The sequence below is a fragment of the Nipponia nippon genome, unplaced genomic scaffold, assembly GCF_047370975.1.
Source record: "Nipponia nippon isolate SJK-2023a ecotype South Korea unplaced genomic scaffold, ASM4737097v1 scaffold_5, whole genome shotgun sequence".
NCBI lineage: Eukaryota > Metazoa > Chordata > Aves > Pelecaniformes > Threskiornithidae > Nipponia > Nipponia nippon.
The window spans coordinates 87,861,494-87,882,693 of NW_028262369.1; the positions used below are offsets into that span (position 1 = coordinate 87,861,494).

General features: G+C 39.0%; 1 protein-coding gene across 1 annotated transcript in view; it reads left to right on the forward strand.

Moving 5' to 3' along the window:
• Window positions 1-19,053, forward strand: part of SLC49A4 (solute carrier family 49 member 4) — a 68,084-nt gene extending 49,031 nt beyond the window's left edge. The window contains exons 7-9 of the mRNA XM_087732349.1: window positions 2,874-3,001; window positions 13,532-13,714; window positions 17,043-19,053. Of these exons, the coding sequence (XP_087588475.1) occupies window positions 2,874-3,001; window positions 13,532-13,714; window positions 17,043-17,158 (427 nt within the window). The 3' untranslated portion in view covers window positions 17,159-19,053. The remainder of the gene's footprint in view (window positions 1-2,873; window positions 3,002-13,531; window positions 13,715-17,042) is intronic.
• The last annotated feature ends 2,147 nt before the right edge of the window (window positions 19,054-21,200 follow it).

A 21,200-nucleotide genomic window follows, 5' to 3' on the forward strand; every position in this document is an offset into this window, starting at 1 on the left:
GCCCTGGAGCATTTGGTCCTGCGCATCACAGTAGTTGTTAAATCATCTATATTTAAAGTAATGCCCAGTTTGGAAATTTGTGTATCTATCTCATTTTCAAAATGGTGCAAGTTTTCCTCAACACAATACATAAATCCTCCCACTCTCCACTCACTGCTGTCCCGCTAGCCGTGAACTTAGATATGTTTAGCTAATTTGTGTGATGCATTTTTATAATTGAAAAGCCTGGGCTATTTTGGGCAGCTGGCAGGTGCTGTACCCTTTGCTGGCACCTTTCAAATGATACTGGTTTGAAGAAAAGCAGTGTCAAAGAGCAACATTCATATCATTGCATGGAAACACAAATCTGTTCCCATTTCTCAGATTTTTCTTTTTTGCCACATTTGCTAATGATCATAGATAATTCTGAGGTTTTGTCCTCCACAGCTCAGTTTTTCTTCCTGCTTTTAACCTGCAGTGTAGTCAAAATGCTGAAACTTTATGACATGGTGATAATTTCCTTAGCAACAGACAGTGTTGTCAGCAATGCAAGTTTGTGATTTTAACTGTAGGACGCAGCCTAGGGCTGGGTTTCCTGGGTTGCAGGACACCGTTACCAGCAGTAGGCTCAGAGGTCTGTGTCTGGGTAAGCATACACCTTCTCTGGTGGCGTGCCTACTTTTTTAGCAGCTGCAGACATCCCCTTGCATGCTAGATGATGAAGAAGGATTTAAACAGAACAGAGGGTTTTGAAAGCAGGTACTGGGGTCAGAGGATAAAAGTAATTTCTCTCTTCTTTTGATTGAAACAAATATTCTGAGGAGTTGACTAGATTTACGGTCATCTTTATTCTCCTGTAACCACACAAGAAGCAGAAGTCCCTCGATTACCAAGTTCAGGCTAGTTTGCTATGTCATTTTTTTCCCCCATTATTTCTGCTGCTGGCTGAATTCAGTAGCTCCATAAACCTTGCAGTTTGTATTTGACCCTTCTGGCACCCTGTGATATGAGAGCTCCTTGGAGCACACTGCTGCTGCTGATACCCAAACCAGGATCTTTGTGTCAAAAGGAGTTGCAACTGCTCAGTAAAGGTAGATATTTGCTCCGCTTAACTACCTTGAATGGTTTAGATGTGTATCATCCTCCCATCCCCACATATCCCTGTTGGCAGAATAGAGATGGAGGACTCGCTAGAGATCCCTTCTAGACCTGTTGTCTGTGAATGTGCCTGCCTGAAGGCTGATATTTCTCACACAGTTTCATTCGACAAGATATACGTAACTGCTCTTGCCTGTAAGGAGAGGGAATAGTGATGTTTGCTGGCAGGCAAAGCAGGAAGTCTCTGTGGAAGAAGTCTGAAGTTTGCACTTCAAGATGCTTCTGAGAAGCTTTTAAAATTGCTGATTTTGACCCCAGTGATCCCAAATAATAATTAAAGAAACTGGCAAACCACTAAGAAGAGATGATCCTGATTGCTGGATTTGGATTGTCAGAAAAAAACAACAGTAGCAGCTAACCTCTGACTATTAGAGATTAATGCATAAGCCACTTGAACACTGCAGTCATAAACTTTTAAGATTATATGCAGCATTGATCTTCCTCTACTGCTTATTGAATTACTCGCTGCTAAATTCAATGTGGAATTAAAGCACAGGGAGAATCAAAATAAGAGGAAAGAAGTCGGGTGTTTTTTTTTTATTATTGCATTACTTGTACATCTTTTATGGTGCATGTAGAGCTAGGCTTCCTAGTTCTCAAAATGTTGGTAGCATTATCTGTTCTATCAAGTAAGCTATATGGTATCTGCCTGTAAAGCAGTCTTTGCTAGGGGAGAGAAGGCAGTTAGCTGACAGACAGGACAGATTTCATCATGGACCAACTTGGGTGGATGGTGCTGCTGTTAGCCTAATTGAGGTAGGAGGCTATGAGGTCAGAAGACATTCTTCAGACATACGTACCTAACTCATCTGGCCCAAAATCGCATCTCCTAAGCAGGAGATTATAGAAAATTACTAGTGGATAAATTGCATTGCCTTTTCTAATATATCTTTTTTAGTAGCTATGTTGAAATCCCTTTTGAAAAGAGCAGTTGCACTGGTTATTATGCCATGTGAGCACTGCTCAAATGCATTATGTCTCCTTGAAAGAAAAAAAAAAAAAGATGAAAAAAGCAATGGTACCATCAGGTGGTGACTTGTGGGGCTGTCCTCCCCTAGACTGTCAGTGGGGCACGTGTAGGAGAGGAGTGGCACCAAGCTCTTGGTTTCTGGAACATTTCAACCCAAAACAGCCACTGGCAGTGACTGCCTGTGTAAAGAGTTCCTCCTTTGACTAAGCCATCGAGAACTTCATCGCCAATGCATCCGAGGGTTCAGAAGCTGTTCCTTGTCATCTTTGATCTAGGGATTCTGGTATTTGGAGTTTTGTCATTTCCCACAGGGATGAATCTTGACACTAACTATGTCTTGAATGAAATGCAGCAGCCTCCTCATATGCTAATGGAGTGGTGTGTCTGCCAAGGGAGATTGGCAAACACTGACAAAACAGCGATGTAAGTAGTGGTGTGATGTTGTGTCCAACAAATGCAGAAGGAAAAAAAACCCTTCCTGTGTACCAAGTGTTTTCAATTGATGCTTTGAGAATTGTTCTGGTTTGGTTGTTATTTTGTGACAGCTAAGAAATCGATGGCTCTTCAGCTTGACAGCTAGAAATATCACCATTCTATAAAAATGCCTTTTTTTTTTTCTATTTCTGAAAAAGAGAAATGATTTTTAAATTGTTTTTATAGTCTCCAAAATGTTTAATGAGAATATACTGAATTAATTGTCAAGCATCACATTTAAATAATACGAAAATCAGTATTTGTACTGCTCTGATATGTGCTTTTATTTTAGATTTGCAGATTTTATTAGGGGCATGCTGAAGTTTATACTGCTGCTGCTTTTATCTGGAGCAACGTTAGCATCAACCTGGTTCACTCTCACCTGTCTAAATAGTGTCACTCATCTGCCTTTAACCACAGGTATCGACAATGATTTTAATTCCTATTATTTATAATTAGCATTGCAGGCAAATATTTGCAGTCTTATATCAACTATGTTATAACTTGGTTTGGTATCTTTAGTAATACAATAGTTTTACCAAGACCAAAAAAAAAAAAATATTTAGAAAACCTGCTGAATCTGAAATCTCTTACCAGCTTTGAATAACTTCATAAAAAGATTAAAAACTAACAAAACCCAGTAATAAGAACCCAGAATATACATTTAAAATTGATTTTGGGACTGAGCGTTTTTCTGTTTTGAGTGTTTTGGAATAATAGAGGTGAGAAATAAACCAAGAAAAATCAGATGAATGGAAGTAGTGTTGCGTATAAGAAACAGTGACATGTCTGGGAATTCAGGGTTTTGAAACTTATATTGATTATTGGAAACACGTGGTGCAGTTCAATCCAAGGTGACCCATAGTGTTTTCAGCCATCTAAATCTATCCCTGCACTGTGCTGTCCTCTTTTTTTGCACCTGCATGCAGGTTCAGGGAACTCTTCCAGCCCAAAATTAACTCAGCCTGTGCCTCAAAAAGATGGGAAAAAAGCTGTTAGTAGGAGTGGGGGAAAAGCTCAGAAGCCTACTCAGGCTGCCAGCGAGCTGTACCCTTAGTTGAAAATTAGCACTGCTTGGTTCTTAAAAATCTGTCCTTCACCTTCCTATCTGCACCAAAGGATTGATCCACCTGTGATTCCAAGACCTTCAACAGAGTAATGAGTTACAGTAAAACAAACCCACTGAAATTTTAAGAAATATTTATTTATTAAAGAATTCTGTAAATCCACTTTATTTAAAGTGCCATCTTTGTTACAGGCAAGTTTATGCATTATAGGAGAAATGAAAATTGTTTTTTTCCCATTTTTAATAGAGTTTGGTGTGGAGAGTAGTATCTAAAATACTGTTTTACTCAAATTAACTTTGAGGTTCAGTAAGTGTCCTTGGTGCATTGCATATGTCACAACTATAAACTAAAGTGGGTACAGCAAATTGAAATACATGATCAATTCAGGAGAAACACCATCTGGATGGATAGGTCAAATTTGTGATTTATCTTGAAATGTCAACTTTTTAAAAAAAATTTCTGCTTAAATCAAATGTAATTTAATCGATAAACAAATCAAATTTCATGGTGGCTATTGTCATACCAAATGACTACACTTTTCTTTTCCATCAAATCTAAAATAAATGCAATAAAACCTTATTTCTTGTGCTTGCCTGCTTCATCACTATAAGCCTGCAGTAATGTAAATATTTACAGTAACTCTGTCCTCTGAATTGATGCAACAAGCCAAACACATAAATGTCCCTTCAAGTCTATGCATAAGAACGAAGCGGAGAGGTTTCAAGAGGTGAAAGTCATTATGTATGCACTCACCAGTGATCCAAAACAAAACTGATGGAGCTCTCTCTTTAATTTTATTTTATTTTTTGTAAAGAACACGGCATGTAACATAGGTTCCAGAAAAATTCTTACTTGTTTATAGCATGTAGGTGCATTATGGTGGGTTTTTTTGGAAAGGTGATCCACTGTCAGGACATAGAAGTACCTCAGGTATGTGGGCTTTGATATAAAGTATCCTAAACTAATATCCTTTGATAAAAATCTAGGGATTGGATTGTTCTTCTCAAGCAGTTATTACTTCTATTAAAATGGATGGTTCCTTAGACTGAGTTGTAAATTACATTTTAGAGTTTTCTGTCTGTGCTGTTCTTATACATGTCACTGTAAATGTTGAACCCTTTTCTATAAAACACAAGCTTGTTTTGAATAGAAATGTCAGCAATATGGTGCATTCCTCAAAAAAGGCAATCTAAAGCATCAGGGCCTAATGTGCAGCCACCAAATAAGATCTCTTTTTTTCTTCTGCGGCATAATGTTTAAATTTCATAGATAGGTGGAGGGGGGTTCATATCAGCCTTTTCTCATTAAAGTTCATATAAAATGGATGTAATGTGCCTGTTTAGATCCTTGTACACAGAAAAGCAGTGGTAGATCTTTATGAAATATGCTGTTATGGATGAAAACACACAAGCTATTTAAGCTAATTTATAGGACTTCATGCTAGATTATTCCTCAATGTAATGATGCAATATGATGATGCCCTCTGCATTCCACAGTAATTGGGAGAAACGGTACATTTGAATTGATTTGGATTAACTTCTTTTTTTTTTTTTTTTCTTAATTAAAAGTTTGAGATGTAGAGTATATCAGAGTATAAATGTAGGAGGTCAAATGCAGGCCATTGGCTGGCAGCTTTGAGAAGTGATTTGAGATAGCTGGTTAAGGTGGAAGTTACTCTGCATTCTCAGTGGACCAGTGTTGACAGTGGACTTCCAGGTAGTTATCCTCTGTGTGGTTTTGTAGAGCTGGAAGATGTACAAAACAAGAGCAGCCATCATTGTGGGGGGTTTTTTGTTTTGGGGTGGGTTTTTTGGTGGATTTTCTTTGTAGTAGAGGTCCCTGTAATGCTTTGTGTCCCAGAGCTACTTTGCAGGCATCACTGAACACCTGCTGCAAAGCAGGGATTGTTGTGTTATTGAGGGCAACAGGGTTTGATGTTGCCAGAAGGTTAATAGGCTCCTCAACTTCTTCCTGTCCTATGGCAAAGAGCACAAGTGTTAGGCTTGATGGTCCTACAGAGCCAGTGATGGATCTCGGTCCACACTTTCAGCCTTATTCAGATGCTGAGGGAGAGCAAGCAGGGTTCAAAACTGACTGTTTATGGAAACTTGTGGGGGTGTACCTTTGATCTTGCAAGGAGATTTTTCTCTTCCAACCACCTAGCTCCCGTTTTGTGAGGGGCTTCCCCCTCCTCTCTTGCCCTGCCTCCGATGTTGTTCTCTTGAGCAAGTCAGACTTTGCCCTACAAAACCACAAGTGTTGCCATCTTCAGCAATACCTGGAAACTGCCTGAATGGACTGGTGGTACAGTTAAAAAGGAGCTGTTCCATGGGACAGGACAGTCATTTTGATGAGGAAGCAAGACACCTCATGGGAGTCTTTGTACTGCTCCAGGTGTTAAGGCAGGCTTCACCCTAGAGATAAAGGCTGGTTAGAGAACATCATCATCTGCTTCATCTCACCTGACAGCTGCTTGATCCACGAATAAAGTTTGCATCCAAAGGTAGACTTTGCCAGTGGTTTCCCCAGGTCCAAAAATAGTCTTGTCCTTTAGCATGTGGATATTGTGTGGCATACATGCTCGTTCCCCTCTTCTGAAAACCCTCTGCCTGCCCCTCACCTGGTCTCCAGAGTAAGCATTCAGGTGGGTACATTTGCATGGAAGCAGGCTTTTGAAATGCTAAAAAGATGAGAGAGTTTGGCCAATTTTTCACCCTAAAGGGAAGGGAAGAAAATCTCTGAAGATTTGTTTTTAAAATGCAAACAAACCAACCCCCCTCTTGTAATCAGTATTTGTAGCAGCTGTAGTAACGTCTGGTTTAAGTATTAGGGGAGGAATTATATTTGAAAAAATGGTCACAGCAAAATGTTTTTCCTGCGCTTGTTTGTATAATATTCTCCTAATTCCTTGTAAATAGGCACAACACCATTTAAAGATATTTCCTACAAAATGTAATTACTTAGAATGGAGACCTTTAATGCAGATATTAAAAATCAATGACTGCTTTGTGTTTTCTTTAAATGATACTGTGTAGCATTGTTTGTATTGTATAATGCCTGCATTGCTCTGCATTATCATAATGTGCTCTGTTTTTCCTCCTGCCACAGAGCAAGACAAGTTTTCTGTCATTTGCTGACTTCTTAGCGTATCTCCAAAAGATTTTATAAAAAGTCATGTATCTCAACTATAACTGCCAGTGTGGGGGGAAAAAAGAAAGCAAGGCAATAATGATATAGTGCCATCATAGCTCCTGTATCATCTAAAACACCTCTCATCAGCTAATCACAGCTCTTAAAAACCCTTCATTCTGAAATCAGTTTATATTTTAAGCAAGCTTGAATTTTCTTTCAAGAAATTTTAATTTTAATGTATATTATTTGCATTTTTTAGCAAGTTTCAGAGACAATTTTATGTACACATTGAGCATTAAAATCGTTTTCTCCATTGAATTCCCAATGCAGCTGCTGATCTGTTTCTCTGTGCCAAGTCCATTGTTAGTTTGCTTTGTACTGAACTTCATTATGTGAATTTATGTACAATGGGATACTTTGACCCAAAATAATTGTGTAAGGCATTGTAATGCCAGTTTCAGTATCTTGCCACTTTGTATTGCTGGTAGTATCTCTGGATACAAATACCAGCATTTTCCAAAAATTGATATGCAATGCTAGTTGCTCGCAGCTCAGATTGAATGTTTTCAGCATAGCATATCAAGAATATTCTAATATTTATGAGCACATTCAGCAGAATTTTGCTTTACAAAATCTTTTCTAGTGCTGAATGGCAGATACTCTGAATACGGTGGCAACTCCATGAGTTGATGACTATATTTAGGTTAAGCAGCCTACACTTTATTTTCAGGTTCAACAGATTGAACATTATAAACACATCTGTCTCCCTGTCCTCATCTACAAAGCACAGTATTGAAAGAGAGAGATGTCAAATATTTAACACTGATTGTTTTATTCTTTGAGTTTAATTTCTTTACTATAAACAAGATGGGCTTGGTAAGTGTAAGACAGGGGGACCCAGAGGATAAAACAGTAGCCTGAAAACGTTTCTTTTTCTGGCTTCAGCATTGACCTGCTTATGGTTGTGGGCAAATCATTACCCCCACTCCTGTTGTGCTTTTCCCACTCATAAGATGGGAATAATGACCTTTGTCTTCCTCAAGGCTTCTGTAAATCCACAGATACAAGAGTGCTTAAGGAAGAACTCATTTAAGGATTTTATTTAAAAACAGTTGAAAATGTATTTAACAGTTAAAAATATTTAACAGTGTCAAATAGTGTACAATCCTTGAAATTTGGGGGGAGCATTTCAGGGATGAATATCTATAAATCTGGCCACTTTAAATATGCATTGATAGCAAGCCTCAAATACTGTATGATTGTATGATCTCCTTTTTTGGGGGGGGTGTGGGATGTGCTCACTCAGTAATTTCTTCACTTTTTAGTTCTTCAAAGTGAATGCTCTGCTTTCAAAGTGAGTTCCACTTGCTTTTCTCCTGGGGAGTATACAGAACAAATCCAATTTGATCGCATTTTTGGTTACTTTCATAACTATATCATGAGATAAGAATTTGATCAGCGTGTGCTGGAATGGAAATCCAGGCAATGAAACATATTGATGTTATAAACGCGCACTATAGGGACATCCTTCTTCTATTGTGTTTTTTGTTCCTGTAAGTGAATTACAGTAAAAATTACTGTCTTACCTTGAGGGAGTCACATTTCTCATGGAAAAATTAAGGAGGACTTCTTCCGTGACTATTCTTACCAGGGCCAGTAGCAAGAATTAAATCATATGGAAATTTCATTCCACTTTACCAGACTTCAGAGAGTTTGATAGGAACTAACTTTGAATTGTTCAGATCATTTGTGGGGATGCTAAAGTACTAAAGTCAATGAAGCATCCATCCACATGAGGCATTATCCTTTCATTTTGGCATTTGGGATGCTGTTTGAATGGGCAATAACGAAATTCCCTAGATCCCTGGAGGTTTCACTTTAAATTGTATGCTGCACCCAAGAGAACATGTTCAGTTGTATTTACTTTCCTGTTTATCCATATGAAATTTGTGTGAGTCTTGGCTCTGTTTGTCTGAGAACAGAACTGTTACAAAATGTACAGAGTTCAAGAGTTTCTGGCAAAGGACTTTGGAAGAAGATACTGTACCACCTGCTTGCACTTGATACTGCTCTAGAGTATCTGCATTTCTTTTGTAAACTTGTCTGCAAAATACTTTTTTTTTTTTTTTAAAGAAACGGTAATATTTCATATTCTTTGTTAAAAGTCAGCCAAGATATACATGCCAATAGGTTGATGAGAACTATTTACATCAGTGGAGGTCCTTCCATTAATTTCATTTGAGTTTGGATTGGGCTCTGTAGTTACACATTTAGTGATGGTGTAATTTAAGAGTAAATTGCTAAACATGTTGCAGAACATCCTGGGAGGTTCTGGGAACTTGTTTGGATGTCAGAGATACTTGAGACTCCTTCTGCTGTGTTGCAAGCTCATCTGGGGACACCAAGTGCATGACGTCATTTAAATCACATCCCTGTTCAAATTCCTAATTTTTTTTTCCCGATTCTTTTTTTTTTTCTTCTTTTAATTGGTATAAAGCTTTTGCCACAGCTTGTGGCTGGGAGAAAAGAAAGTCTGTTTCTGGGATATGGGCATGTATTTGCCATCCGGTAGCTGAAGACCTGCAGGGGATAAGAAGCCAGGAATGAACCTAACTTCTTACCACTTTTTCTCCTTTTTGTGCTAAGCCACTGTATCACCATCAGTCACCAGTCGGTACCTTGCCTCATCTAACTGATAACATCCCTAGTGCTATTATCAAGGCACGTTTCAGTGCTTGTTTGCTTCCTTCCCGGCCAGGAGGAGAGTGAGCGCTGAGGGAATAGCATGGGTTGCCTCACACCTCAAGCATGACCATTACATGATGAAGCCTGAGCCTCCTGCCGCGGTAGCTCCAGGCCAGTTCTCTGAAGCAGCAGTGCTTTGGGTGGGTGTTTTGCCTTTCTTGCTCTTTTTGCAGTGGCCAACCTGTGAAATAGCTACTTAATTCACACAAATGTCTTTAAAACATGACATTAATCAAAGCACTTTAAAGAAACCCAGCCCAGTTCCATTATCTATTGATGTCCACAGCTGCCACTGTCTCAGGTACACAACTTTGTGCATAGCTTCATAGGCAGTTAATTCCTTTTCCTAACAAAAAGTGATCTTTTTTTTATTCTAATAGCATGACACGCTTCCCCAGCATACGCCTATCCAAGCTAGTTGTTAGTCCTTATTGGGCTTTAGGACATAATGTTGGCTTCTTGGTAAATCATCTCTTTTTCTTTTTTTTTTTTTTTTTTTTTTCTTGTCAGTGCTTTCATATCCTTATATTCATTTCCAATGACTGTCATCAAGATTGTCTTAATTGAAAAAACATTTGCTGTAACTTTAGCAGCTGTTCTTCTACAGTATAAAATCATGGTAATTGTTTGTGTTTGTTCAATGCAAGGTTGCTGTAATGGAAAGTAAATGGTCTCCATTAATAGGTGGTATTCTCCCTGCTACAGTGTCTTGTTGCCCGTGAGCTAGAATGTGAGATGTGCTATTTAGTGTATGAAATAAAAGGCAAAAACCACTTTTGAACTCTTATTTGACTTCTTCCTATAACTTATTTTTCTGAAACTGTGTATCTTATCTTTGACTTTCTGTCTAGTTGACCAATTGCCTTTGTGACTTAATTGCCAAGTTAATGGAATAAGCTTATTTGTATAGCACTCAGGAAGACCCTGGATGATTTACAGAAACATGAAATAAAAAATATTTTCCCATCACTACAGTATGTACCTGTGAAGGGAGAACCCTGTAGGCTTTCAGATGTGTGCAACTTCACTTTCAGAGTTGCTTTTTGGGCTTTACCAGTTAAAGCTGTCACTTCCATTAGATCTTAGAATTTAAACTGGCATAAGCTGGACGCTATATTCTGCCTGTCCTTTTGCCTTGACATTTCTTCTTACTAGTTTCCAAATACGTGTGTTTATATACATACACCTTGTTTTATAAGTATTATCTCTGATCTCAGCAGAGGTTTTGTCATTGATGTTCAGCTGGCATTTTTCGGCGTGCACACGAGGCAGGTAACACTTTGGTGAAAACAAAAGGTAATGCTAAAGCTGCTTTTCTCATGGTAGTATGGAAGTGTGAGTTGTGGCCAGTGGGTGTATGTGTTAAACGTATGACTAAAGCAAGCTGTAGTGACAAGGAAATGTGAGGATGTAGTTTCTAAAGTGCAGAGTTATTGTGCTTACTTGCTTATGGTCTAGTCGTCTTAATACATTTTAGTAGGTGATGCGCAATGATGTAATTCAACTAGCATATTTTAAACTATCAAATTTATTTTGAAGGTTTCTGTTTGTTTTATGGAAACTTTTGCATCTATTGTATTGACTAAAATTGGAAGTCTTGATCTTTTAATTGGCCGCTAATCTTAGGTGCATATTTTTGCCTTCACCTCAAGTGAATTTAAGTTTCTGGAAATTATACGTCTAGAGATTGTCTCTGTTCAGAGGCACATGATTCCCCTTTCCTGGCTGTTGCTGTTTATGGAAGAGGTTTCATTCTTCCTGTAGAGGTATTGCTTCTGGTGCTCTCTATATGCAGCTCCACTTTTGTTGGTGCTCATTATGGCTTATTCAGCATCTTCATGACTATATTCACTGGTTTGAGTTTCTAACACAGAATTACTGCTGGGTATCACCTTCTTTTCTTCAGGGAAAGTTCTGAAAATTTTCTCAAAGTTACAAGTAGTTATCTATAGATGCCTTTAATTGAGTGTAATGAGGGGCAGATGTTCATTTGTTTTGAGATATACTTGTATTTCACTTATGTGTTGGTTTCTCAAGCCAACACAAAAATATCAAATAGCTGAATTCAATGTTTGGATTTGCTGGCTACACCTGATAGCAGTTGGAGACAGTTAGAGCAATATTCAGTCATGTTTGAAGTAAACAGGAATTCAAAGAGAGGTTCATGAAATTTTAAATACTGGTGAGAACTTGCAGCAGAAATCTAGGGATCTTGTAACTAAGGAGTCAGTTCTTCAGTGTTAGCTGAAAGAGCCCATTAGGAAGAGCATCCTAATACTGGTTTGGTTTTTTCCTTCCTCTCTGAGAACTCTTGAACATACCTGGCATCCATTTCTTTGACTTTTTTTTTTTTTTTTGCAGTTTATAATAAGAGAATTTGAGAGTTGAAGAAGTTACCGTGATTTATTTGTTCTTTTTTTTCTTTTTTTCTTAACAACTCAGAACATTCTGGTATATTAAAAAAAGTGGGGGCCAGCTGTCCCTCCTGAAGTCGTGCCATCTGTATCATCTTTGTGGCTGAGTCTTCTGTCCTCTTTTTCCTGTCCAGGCAAATCCTCTGTAGGGAGAGAAATATGCCTTTGTGCCTTGGAAGCAAACCACATCAAATGGAAGATCTGATAGATAGCCCTTTCTGCTTCTTAATGCCTTTATCTCTTTTCCATGATTCTTCATATTTTAAGAAACAGTGATTTTTTTTAAATTTTTTTTTAAGGTGGAAGTTTTCAACTTCCTAACAGTTTCTCAACTGAAAGATTGAGCAATGCTTAACAGAAGATGAAGCAGAGCTGTTTCAGTTTTCCCCTTTCCAAGACAGAAGAACGTAAATGAAACTGAAGATGCAGTTTCTATTTTATATAAACATATATATCCATATAAAAAAAAATTGTTTAAGGATTTTGTACCATGCTGCAGTGAAAAGATGCTATAAGTAATTTTCCTGTGACTTGGTAACACTTTTGCATCTGAAAAATTTTTCTTTACATTTTCTTGTCATTTTGGTGGAAACTTCAGAAAATACTCCAGACTTCCCCCCCTCCCCCCAGCCTTCTAATTGTTTCTTTATATTTTTTACTTGATCAGTAACCTCAGGTTGTTGAGGCTGCAGGTCAGGAAATCTTCTGCTTCCCAAGACAGCACTTAGCAAAGGCTTATTTACCTTTCTAGACAGGTACTAAATTCTTCTGAAGTTTTCTTTTTTTCAGAAATAGATAGAATAGGTTTATTAATAGGTAATATAGGCACATTAACCATCTCTCTTAAGATATTAAGCACTGTGAAGTATTTGGCGGTGTCAGAAATTGTAGAACAAAATATGTGAAGCTACTGAAGAAATGTCTGTATTTTTCTGTTGATTTGTCCAAGAAAAATAATTTGTTGTACAGCGGTGAATAATCTGCATTATCAAATATGTCCTGTTCCTGCCAGGCGCTGGGCGCCCTTCATTTCCTTTTGAAGCCAAAAGGGATTCAACATGTTGCAGCTCAGGCCGTGATGAATACTAATGTCTTGATATCTGGTAGATCATTAGTATTTATTTGTAAAATGGACGCAAAATGAGTTTTGACCTTTAGAGCTAAGCCAAAAGGTTAATCTATGTCCATTTCCAATTTGGTGCATTAATTGCTCCCTGTCCTAATTGTGTATAGGACAATAGTTTCTGTTCATTTCAGAGGTAAATCAAACTGTAGGTGATGCTTTGCATTCATAATTTTGTTCTGTTTGGTTTACGTACAAGTGAATTCCAAATCATTAAACGTGTCTTCATGGGTTCTGTTTAAAAAAAAAATTTAAAAAAAAATAAATCAGTATTTCTGATTTTTTTTTTCCAAATTAGTGCATGCCTTCTGCCTAAAACTACTGGGATGTGATATGCTTTATGATACACAGAGGATAAAAATAAGTTTATGCATTTTTCAGTTACTCAAGTATTACTATTCTTGGCAGCTCTGAACAGGGGGAAAAAATGCCAGTGTGAAATTAATAACTGTTTTTGTTTCTTTCATAGCTACACTGTACACATCCTGCATTTTGTTGGGTATATTCCTCAACAGCAGCGTACCAATATTCTTTGAGCTCTTTGTGGAGACAGTCTACCCTGTTCCAGAAGGAATTACCTGCGGAGTTGTCACCTTTTTGAGTAACGTGTTTATGGGAGTGCTTTTGTTTTTCCTCACGTTTTACCACACAGGTAAGAAATATAAGCTCCTTTGAAAATATAATTCTCCATGAAGACATACCCTTGTCAGTAAAGGGAGGATTTGCACATAAAATTTCTGTTAATAATCAGATGTTTGAATCCCCTTATGTAGGGGATTTCAGCAAGGGAGAAGAACTTTAATTGTTCTTTTCTGTATGCATGCTAATAAAAATGAAATGCTTTAATGCAAGATGCATGTAGTCATATTCTACTTAGAATTTGCTGTAGCCAGAAATGATCAAGATGCACACTGTAATCATATCTTTATAAAAGCCTGGGTAATGTGACCATTAATAATGTTTGTGTCTATGGGTGTTCAATACCACAGTGAAGCTAATCCAGTCTTGTGCTTCAGGGTATAACTGTATTGCCCAGGAGGGGCAGAGCAGAAATGCCCCATTTATGGTCAGCTCCGTTCATTGGTTTGGACCTACCATTGCAGGGGAGAGAGCGTCTCTTAACCGCTGCTCAAAGACGAAATACTCGTTCCTTTAGATAATCTAGTGGCCTAATGAAGCAGAACAGTGTTTTGCTTGATATTTTCATCAACTTCTTCAGACTTTCTCATCACTCGAGTATTATTTGCTTCCTCATCATTCATAATGGTAACTTTCAACTTGCTATTTAGTAGACTATAATGCATATTACTCTAAGCTGTAAAATAAGAACCTGTCTTGCTTTAGAAGGGAAATGTTTTTTAGTAATGATTTTCAAAGATGCAGATTTTTGGTTTGTATTTTGATGTTCTGGTAAACATTTGCTTCATGATACAAGATTTGTGAAGCAATGTTTTGCTTTGGAAGCATTAGAAATTGCAAGCTTTTATATATCATCATGAGTGCATGCACTTCTTAAGATGGCATGGTTTATAACCAAGAGAAGACTGACAAATTTCAGAATGAATTATGCTTGAAATTATGGAGGTTACAGCCTGGGGCAAATTTTCAGCATGGTTTGTTTGTCTTTCTGCCAGGGAATTGCAAGCAGGTTAACAACCCCGTTCCAAGTTGTGGTCTGTGAACACAAACTGAGAGAATTTTTTTTTTTTTTTATACTGACATTGAACTGCATCACTGTAAAATCTGAATTCCATCCCTGCTAGCCTTGCGTGGCATGATATTTAGTCTTTACATTTTAAAGAATGCTTTTATAATTAATATTAATTGGTGTGAACTCTGTTCACATATACTATTATTTCCAACATTTACACCTGAGCTGAAAAGATTACGCAGTATATTCTGAGAATTTTTTCAGCATTTTTCAGGGTAGCAATCCAGTGTTCAGAATTATTTAGAGTAGAGGATGGGGATACAGTGTCTCACTTCTGACTGAAGAATTATGGTAAAGTGAACTCGTTCCCTCATAAATAGGGTATTTGGGGCCATTTTTTGACCCTAGTATTTCTTTCCCTAGCAGGCATCAGTAAGTGCAGGTAAGGATAAACCTGAAATTAGTATATCCATACACTTGGAATATTTTCCCTATTTCTTCAAAGGAAAAAAAAATTAAAAAGTAATTTGTGCTTAGGTTGATCCATTCTCCATGATGCAGTATCGCAAATGATGGAAAATACAAGAGCGCATGTGGTCACTGGGGGGGGATCAACACCAGTGGGTGCTATTGGCTCCTTTGATTAAAAAATCCTTCAGAAGGTAGATAACAATCTTAAACATTTGTCTTTCATTTGATTCAAATACATCCTCTTATGGCATTTAAGAAACTTACAGATAAACCAGAACTCAGTCAAATTTATCTTGTTCCCTTGGTCTTGCTTTTTAGGCCAAATAATCTTTAGTAGTTTTAATTCCGATTTCTCGTTTTTTCTCCTCATACTCTGGTATTGCAAAGGCTGTGAAAGAGCCAAGCCCTAGAAACTTTGCAGTGCACTGAAGATTTTGGTCCAGCTAGCACGGTGGAGGTGTAAACCTTTCTAAAGCTCAGCCTCCCTGCTAGTGCTGTGCGCCGAGACCCAAAGCCGCGGTCTCTGGGTGCGGTTCCTTCGCCTTTTCTGCGGGGACTTCCAAGGGAGAAACAAAAGCAAATCGACCTTTAGCTTCACACAATTGATGTGTTAGCATGCGTCGCCAGTGCTGTCACAAATTCTGGATTACAAAGGATGTGAAGGATTCACGAGTTAAATTTGTTCTTTTAGGATATTTGGGTTCAAGTCTATTTAATCCAATTAAGCAAGAGTATTATACGGAAAATAATAGCAAAGCATTTGCCTGTTGACTTCTGGCATCACATAACATGATCTTCTCCAAGCCTAGGAAAATTTTACTAAGGTTTTAATAAGATTACTGCCTAAACAAATCTGTAAGGGATTTTGGGGGATGAGGGAGGGTGTTGTTGAAGGTTACTGTTTTGGTTGATTTTTTTTTAGGCTTTCTGACTTCTGTCCTTTGCGTTGTGTAATATAAATTGTGCTTTTTCTTTTAGCAATATAAATTACAGATTTAAGAAAGTAGCAGTGCTGAAGTCTTGATTTTGATTAACTCAGACTTTGAGGGAGAGTTTAGATTCTGTAAAAATAAATAATAATAAAGGAAACTAAAAAAAAAAAAAGCCCCAACCATCTCCAGTAAAATTAATGTTTCTTCAGTAAATTGACAGATTTAAAAAAAAAAAAAAAAGCTGAATAAAACTGCTAATTAGTAGTCAAATATCAGATGACAGGATTTCTTGAATGTGGAACACAGGCTTTTAAGAGCAGTATGTTATGTCTAACAGCTAAAAAGAGGCTTCTGAGGAGCTGTTTGTGCAACTAGTTTGAAATTGAATTGATTGTACTACTCACAAGTTTCTTCTGAGGAATTGGTTTTCCTTCCTTATACTGTGTAGCAGGTTTGATTCAAATCCTGCTTCTTCTTATGCTTTTAATTTGTTTTAGTTTTCAATCCATAGAAATCAAAGAACTAATGAGTAGAGTCTTCAGAAGTGGTTTGTTCTCCATTAGCAATGATAGATTCCCCCCCCCCCCCCCCCCCCCCCCATTCTCTCCATTGACAGGTTGAGTAAGGAGGATTAACATTAGCTGGAGGCACTGGGGGTGTGTGTGTGTGTGTGTGTGTGTATGTGTGTGTGTGTGTCTGTGTCTGTGTGTGTGTGTGTGTGTAGATATATATATAAAACTTTATACATAAGGCGTCCATGGAGAAGTCTCGTAGACCATGTTAGCCATCTATTGATTGAGAGCTGTCGGGATTTTGTTCAGAACACAGCAATTTCCTTCAAACCCACCATCAATCAAAGTTTTGGTCGCTTTAAACACAGAACATGTTGGATAACTCTGAGATTGGGTCTATTTTCTGCTTTACAGAGTTTTCCTGGTTCAACTGGTGCCTGCCAGGATCGTGTCTGCTCAGCCTGCTCCTCATCCTGTGCTTCCGCGAGTCCTACGACAGACTCTATCTCGATGTCGTCGTCTCTGTGTGATAACACTGGACTGGTGAGGGGCTGGAAGAAACTGGAAGTCAGCTTTGCAGTCTGCACGCCTGCCTGGATTTGCACAGCTGGACAGTGGAAAAACAAAGAAATTACGAGACTTAATCGTGGCTTTATTAGAGAGGGTGAGGGACAGGTTGTTCTTACATTCAAGACCACCTCGATTTGTGATAAATGTGGAACTTGAGTGGTGATAATGATGCCGAAATGCACAAAGAGAATATATCTGATGTACAGGTCCCAGTGTCAGAGCTGGGGCTCTCTATTTAAAAGGCTATTGATGTAGCAGTGAGGTGTACAGTTGTGTGTGCGTGTGTGTGCGTGCGTGTGTGCAGACTCAAGGTTGTACACACCAGGGTACCAGTAATCTTCAGAGTCTTCTATCAGAATAGAAATAGTGAATAATCTTAACAAAAGGGAAAAAAAAAGGTAAAAGGAAAAAAAAATTCATTTTTTCTAAGATCTCTCTTTTAAATCACTAGTCATTTATATAATGAATATCCATTAAACAGTTAAGCTAAAACGATTTGGTGCTTGTACACTACATTTACATTCTAATAAAGTGATTTCTGATATAAGACACTGGTACCAGGGTTTTTAGCCATACTAAATATCCCCAACAATCCTTGCAGTGTTGTTAGAGGTGTTTGTTATCACCTTGGAGCACATGTAAACGATAGCTTTAGCTGCCACTGAAACCCAACTTGCACTCACGGTCGCCGCTGAAATACCACCATGGTTCTGTATCTCCTGAACACGGAGCATCTGTGGTATCTCAGAAGTTTACTGGAGAGTCACTCTTGGTAAATGTTGCTGTTTTAAAGGCCACCACTGTGTCACCTTTTCATCCCCCATCTCCAGTACTGCCTTTTTTACTGTAAAGGCCTGTTTGTGCCACTGAATACTGTGGGTGTGGATGTCCGCGTCTCACTAGTTCTCTTCTGATACTCTAAGGCGTGCATGGTTTTTAGGATTAGTTTATGATTGAGGGTGCCTAAACAATATTGTTTGTTAACCCTAGTCTTTAAAATCACTGTTTCCTAAAAAAACCTCTTTCTAGTTGATGAGGTGCCCTGATGGCGAAATGACAATGAGTTTGACAATGAGAAATAACTCATGAGTTTTGGCATAATATGGGAAATATAATGCCAGCTCTTTTTATCAGTACTAATCTGTGGGCATTCTGGCCCTTACTTGAACTTAAATATTAAAGACACCTTGAATAGTTTTTTAACTCAATTTTAAACCTGCTAATAATTTCTTAATTATATTCTTAGATTTCCATTCAGCATCATTTACAGTATTTCCATGTGTGTGTTCTGTGCTTTGTGTTAGGGGCGTGTGCCTGTGTGTGCGTGTGTGTGCGTGCGTATTTATATCTATGTATACACAAATAAAACTTATATATATATCTTTTATATATAAGTTATATAAGACTATGTGTTTACATAGGTTTATTTTAAGTAATCATGTCTCTCTGGATGGTAGTATGCCACTGTTTGTAACTAAACCAGTCACTGCCACGAATGGAAAAGCATACATACGCTGTCTGCGACATGAATTTTTTTCAGGGGGTGAAGCGTTTCCTACCGTAGCGGTTTCATCGCAGGGGGTGCGTGTTGGAGGAGGCTGGTGTGCTGCCGGGCTCTGCGTCCGTAGAAGCCGGAATCAAGCGCCCTTTGCTCCTGTGTGGGGCTTTTCCCTGCCAGCCTGGGGTGACACCGGCGCTGTACACTCACTGGAATAAACCCTGAACTGAGTGCTGCCTTTCAGACACGGATCCGTTCGTTCTGTCTGCTCTCCTTTCGCAGAGAGAATATGCCACTAATACCTTCAACTTAGGAGTGTATCTGTGCAGTAAAATAAAACAAGCTGTTCCCTGCTTTTATGTTTTCAGAGCAATGGATGTATTTACTGTAGTAACAGAAAATTTACTTAGCTCATTGCCTATATCAGTTACTAAATTATCTTTTCTGTCTTGAAGCAGGTTCTTTGTAGAAATGGAGCTAACCTACACAGGGATAACTAAATCCATCTCACCAGCATGTTCAGAACTGCTGGCATCATCCTCTTACCGTTTTTCAGATGAATGGTATTAACTGTCCAACTTCTTTTTACTATGTTTTAGTGCCTGGAATAGTGTCAGTATCCAGTAGCTGCTGCTACCTATTGTCTTCTGAAACCAAGGATCGCTTGCCAAGAGTCTGATTGGAGTTGCATTGTCGTGGCAGAACTGCAAGCTCGGATGGCTCTTCGGAGCTCTGCTTCTGCAATTTACTGTAGCTATATTAAGATTAAAATTGCACAGCTCGGGCACTGTCCCGAGTGACAGAGATTTCTAATCCTTTCACTGTCCTGACTATTTTAAGATGGAGAAGCACTTCAGGCAGTATTCAGGCTGTAACCTATTCTGCCTCTGTTCCAGAAAGCATCGAACAATTCAGAATATTTGTCAGTGCTGCCAGATGCAGACGCTTCATCCAGTCCGGGGAGAAGAGTGAACATCTTGTTTTAAACCCCGTTGATTGTTTTTCTGAGTCGGTGTGAAATGCTCACTGCTCTTCTGAACTCTGATGCTTTGGTAGAAGTTTCCGTCTCTGTCTCGGGCACCACAGTGTGTGGTCTTAATGCCAGCCCTCGATGCCTCTGCACCAAAATAGAGACGTTACCCAGCGCTAGGGCTGCAGGCACAGTTCTGCAGTCAGGGCTCAACCAGACGTCCCAGCAAGCCTGATGGAAATCTGCCTGAGTGAAAACCAAAGGATGGCTCCCAAATTACTTGGAGTTCTGCAGGACACTGCTGCATTCCACACAGACAATGTTCAGGCTTCAGGATTTTATTAGATTAGCAAGTCTGGCTTGGGACGGAGGTGGGCGTTGCCAATGTGCTTGCTCAAATCTCTGAAAAATATTTTATCCTCATCTGTGCCCAGCAGCAGCATCTTTCTCTGGAAGAGCAGTCGGTTTCATGCCAGCAACCCAAATGAACCTCTGGGAATATTTTTTGGATATGGGTTATCACTAGGTCCACCTTTGGGTTTACCAAGGGTCCGAGTTGTCAGGATAACCGCACTTTATTGGAAGTTAGAGTTTGAGATGGCAGGGAGAGCCCTAAGCAATGCTGATACAATTAGCAGTAGCACTGAACAGACTCAAAACAGTTAATATTTCACTTATTAATTAGTCCCTCTGTAACTTTTGAGTCAGTAACAACAGGGTTTTTATCTAAATGAGGCATTACCTTGCGCTGCCACAGAGTAGCCGATGTTGGCTGCTGCTTGGCCTGTGACTTGCCAGCAGAGGAAGGTGCCCGGGGAAGTCACAATATTTGCTTCTCTTCATGACACGTCCCTGAAGAACGTTTTTTTGCCCAGCGGTTCAGAGCCCTCTAAAACACAAATAACTGTGCTAGGTTTTATATCAAAGATGCTAGGAAGGGTGCTCTGTAGTGACCGCTCTCTCTTAATAGTTCTTCATTTTAAGTATGGGCTGCTCCTCAGGTTTCTGCTTGGCTCGGTAGCAGCTCTCAGTTCAGCTTCCAGTGCTGCTGGCCTTTCTTCTTGCGAGCTGTGGAGCTGTCCTAGCTTTCATGCTGCTAATGAGGAAGCTCAGGGTTAGTAGACGTAGGCTTCGCTTACGGCACTGTTTACTGTCTCTTGTCACTGCTGTTACCCATTAATTTCCTTCTGATTCCTTCACCTTCCCGTGTGGCTGCCCGCTCCCGAGCCGGAGTCCGTGCAGGAGGTATGGAGAAGAGCTTCCCCGTTCCCAAGCCAATTTTAGAGGGATGGGCTGGTGGACCTTCTACTTAATATGCATAAAACAAGTGATTTTTAGAAAATCAGGCAAGCTGGAAGAAAGCGCAGACCCATAGGATTTTGCACATATGTGAGCAGATAGTCAGTTATGGGCAGACTATAATTTGCCTGAAACTTAGAATTTTAGCTCCCACACCTAGAGAGGCCGAGCTGACAGGCACCGTACGTGTTACGTATTCAGGTTCACAGCATCACGGAGTTACTCCCAACCATCT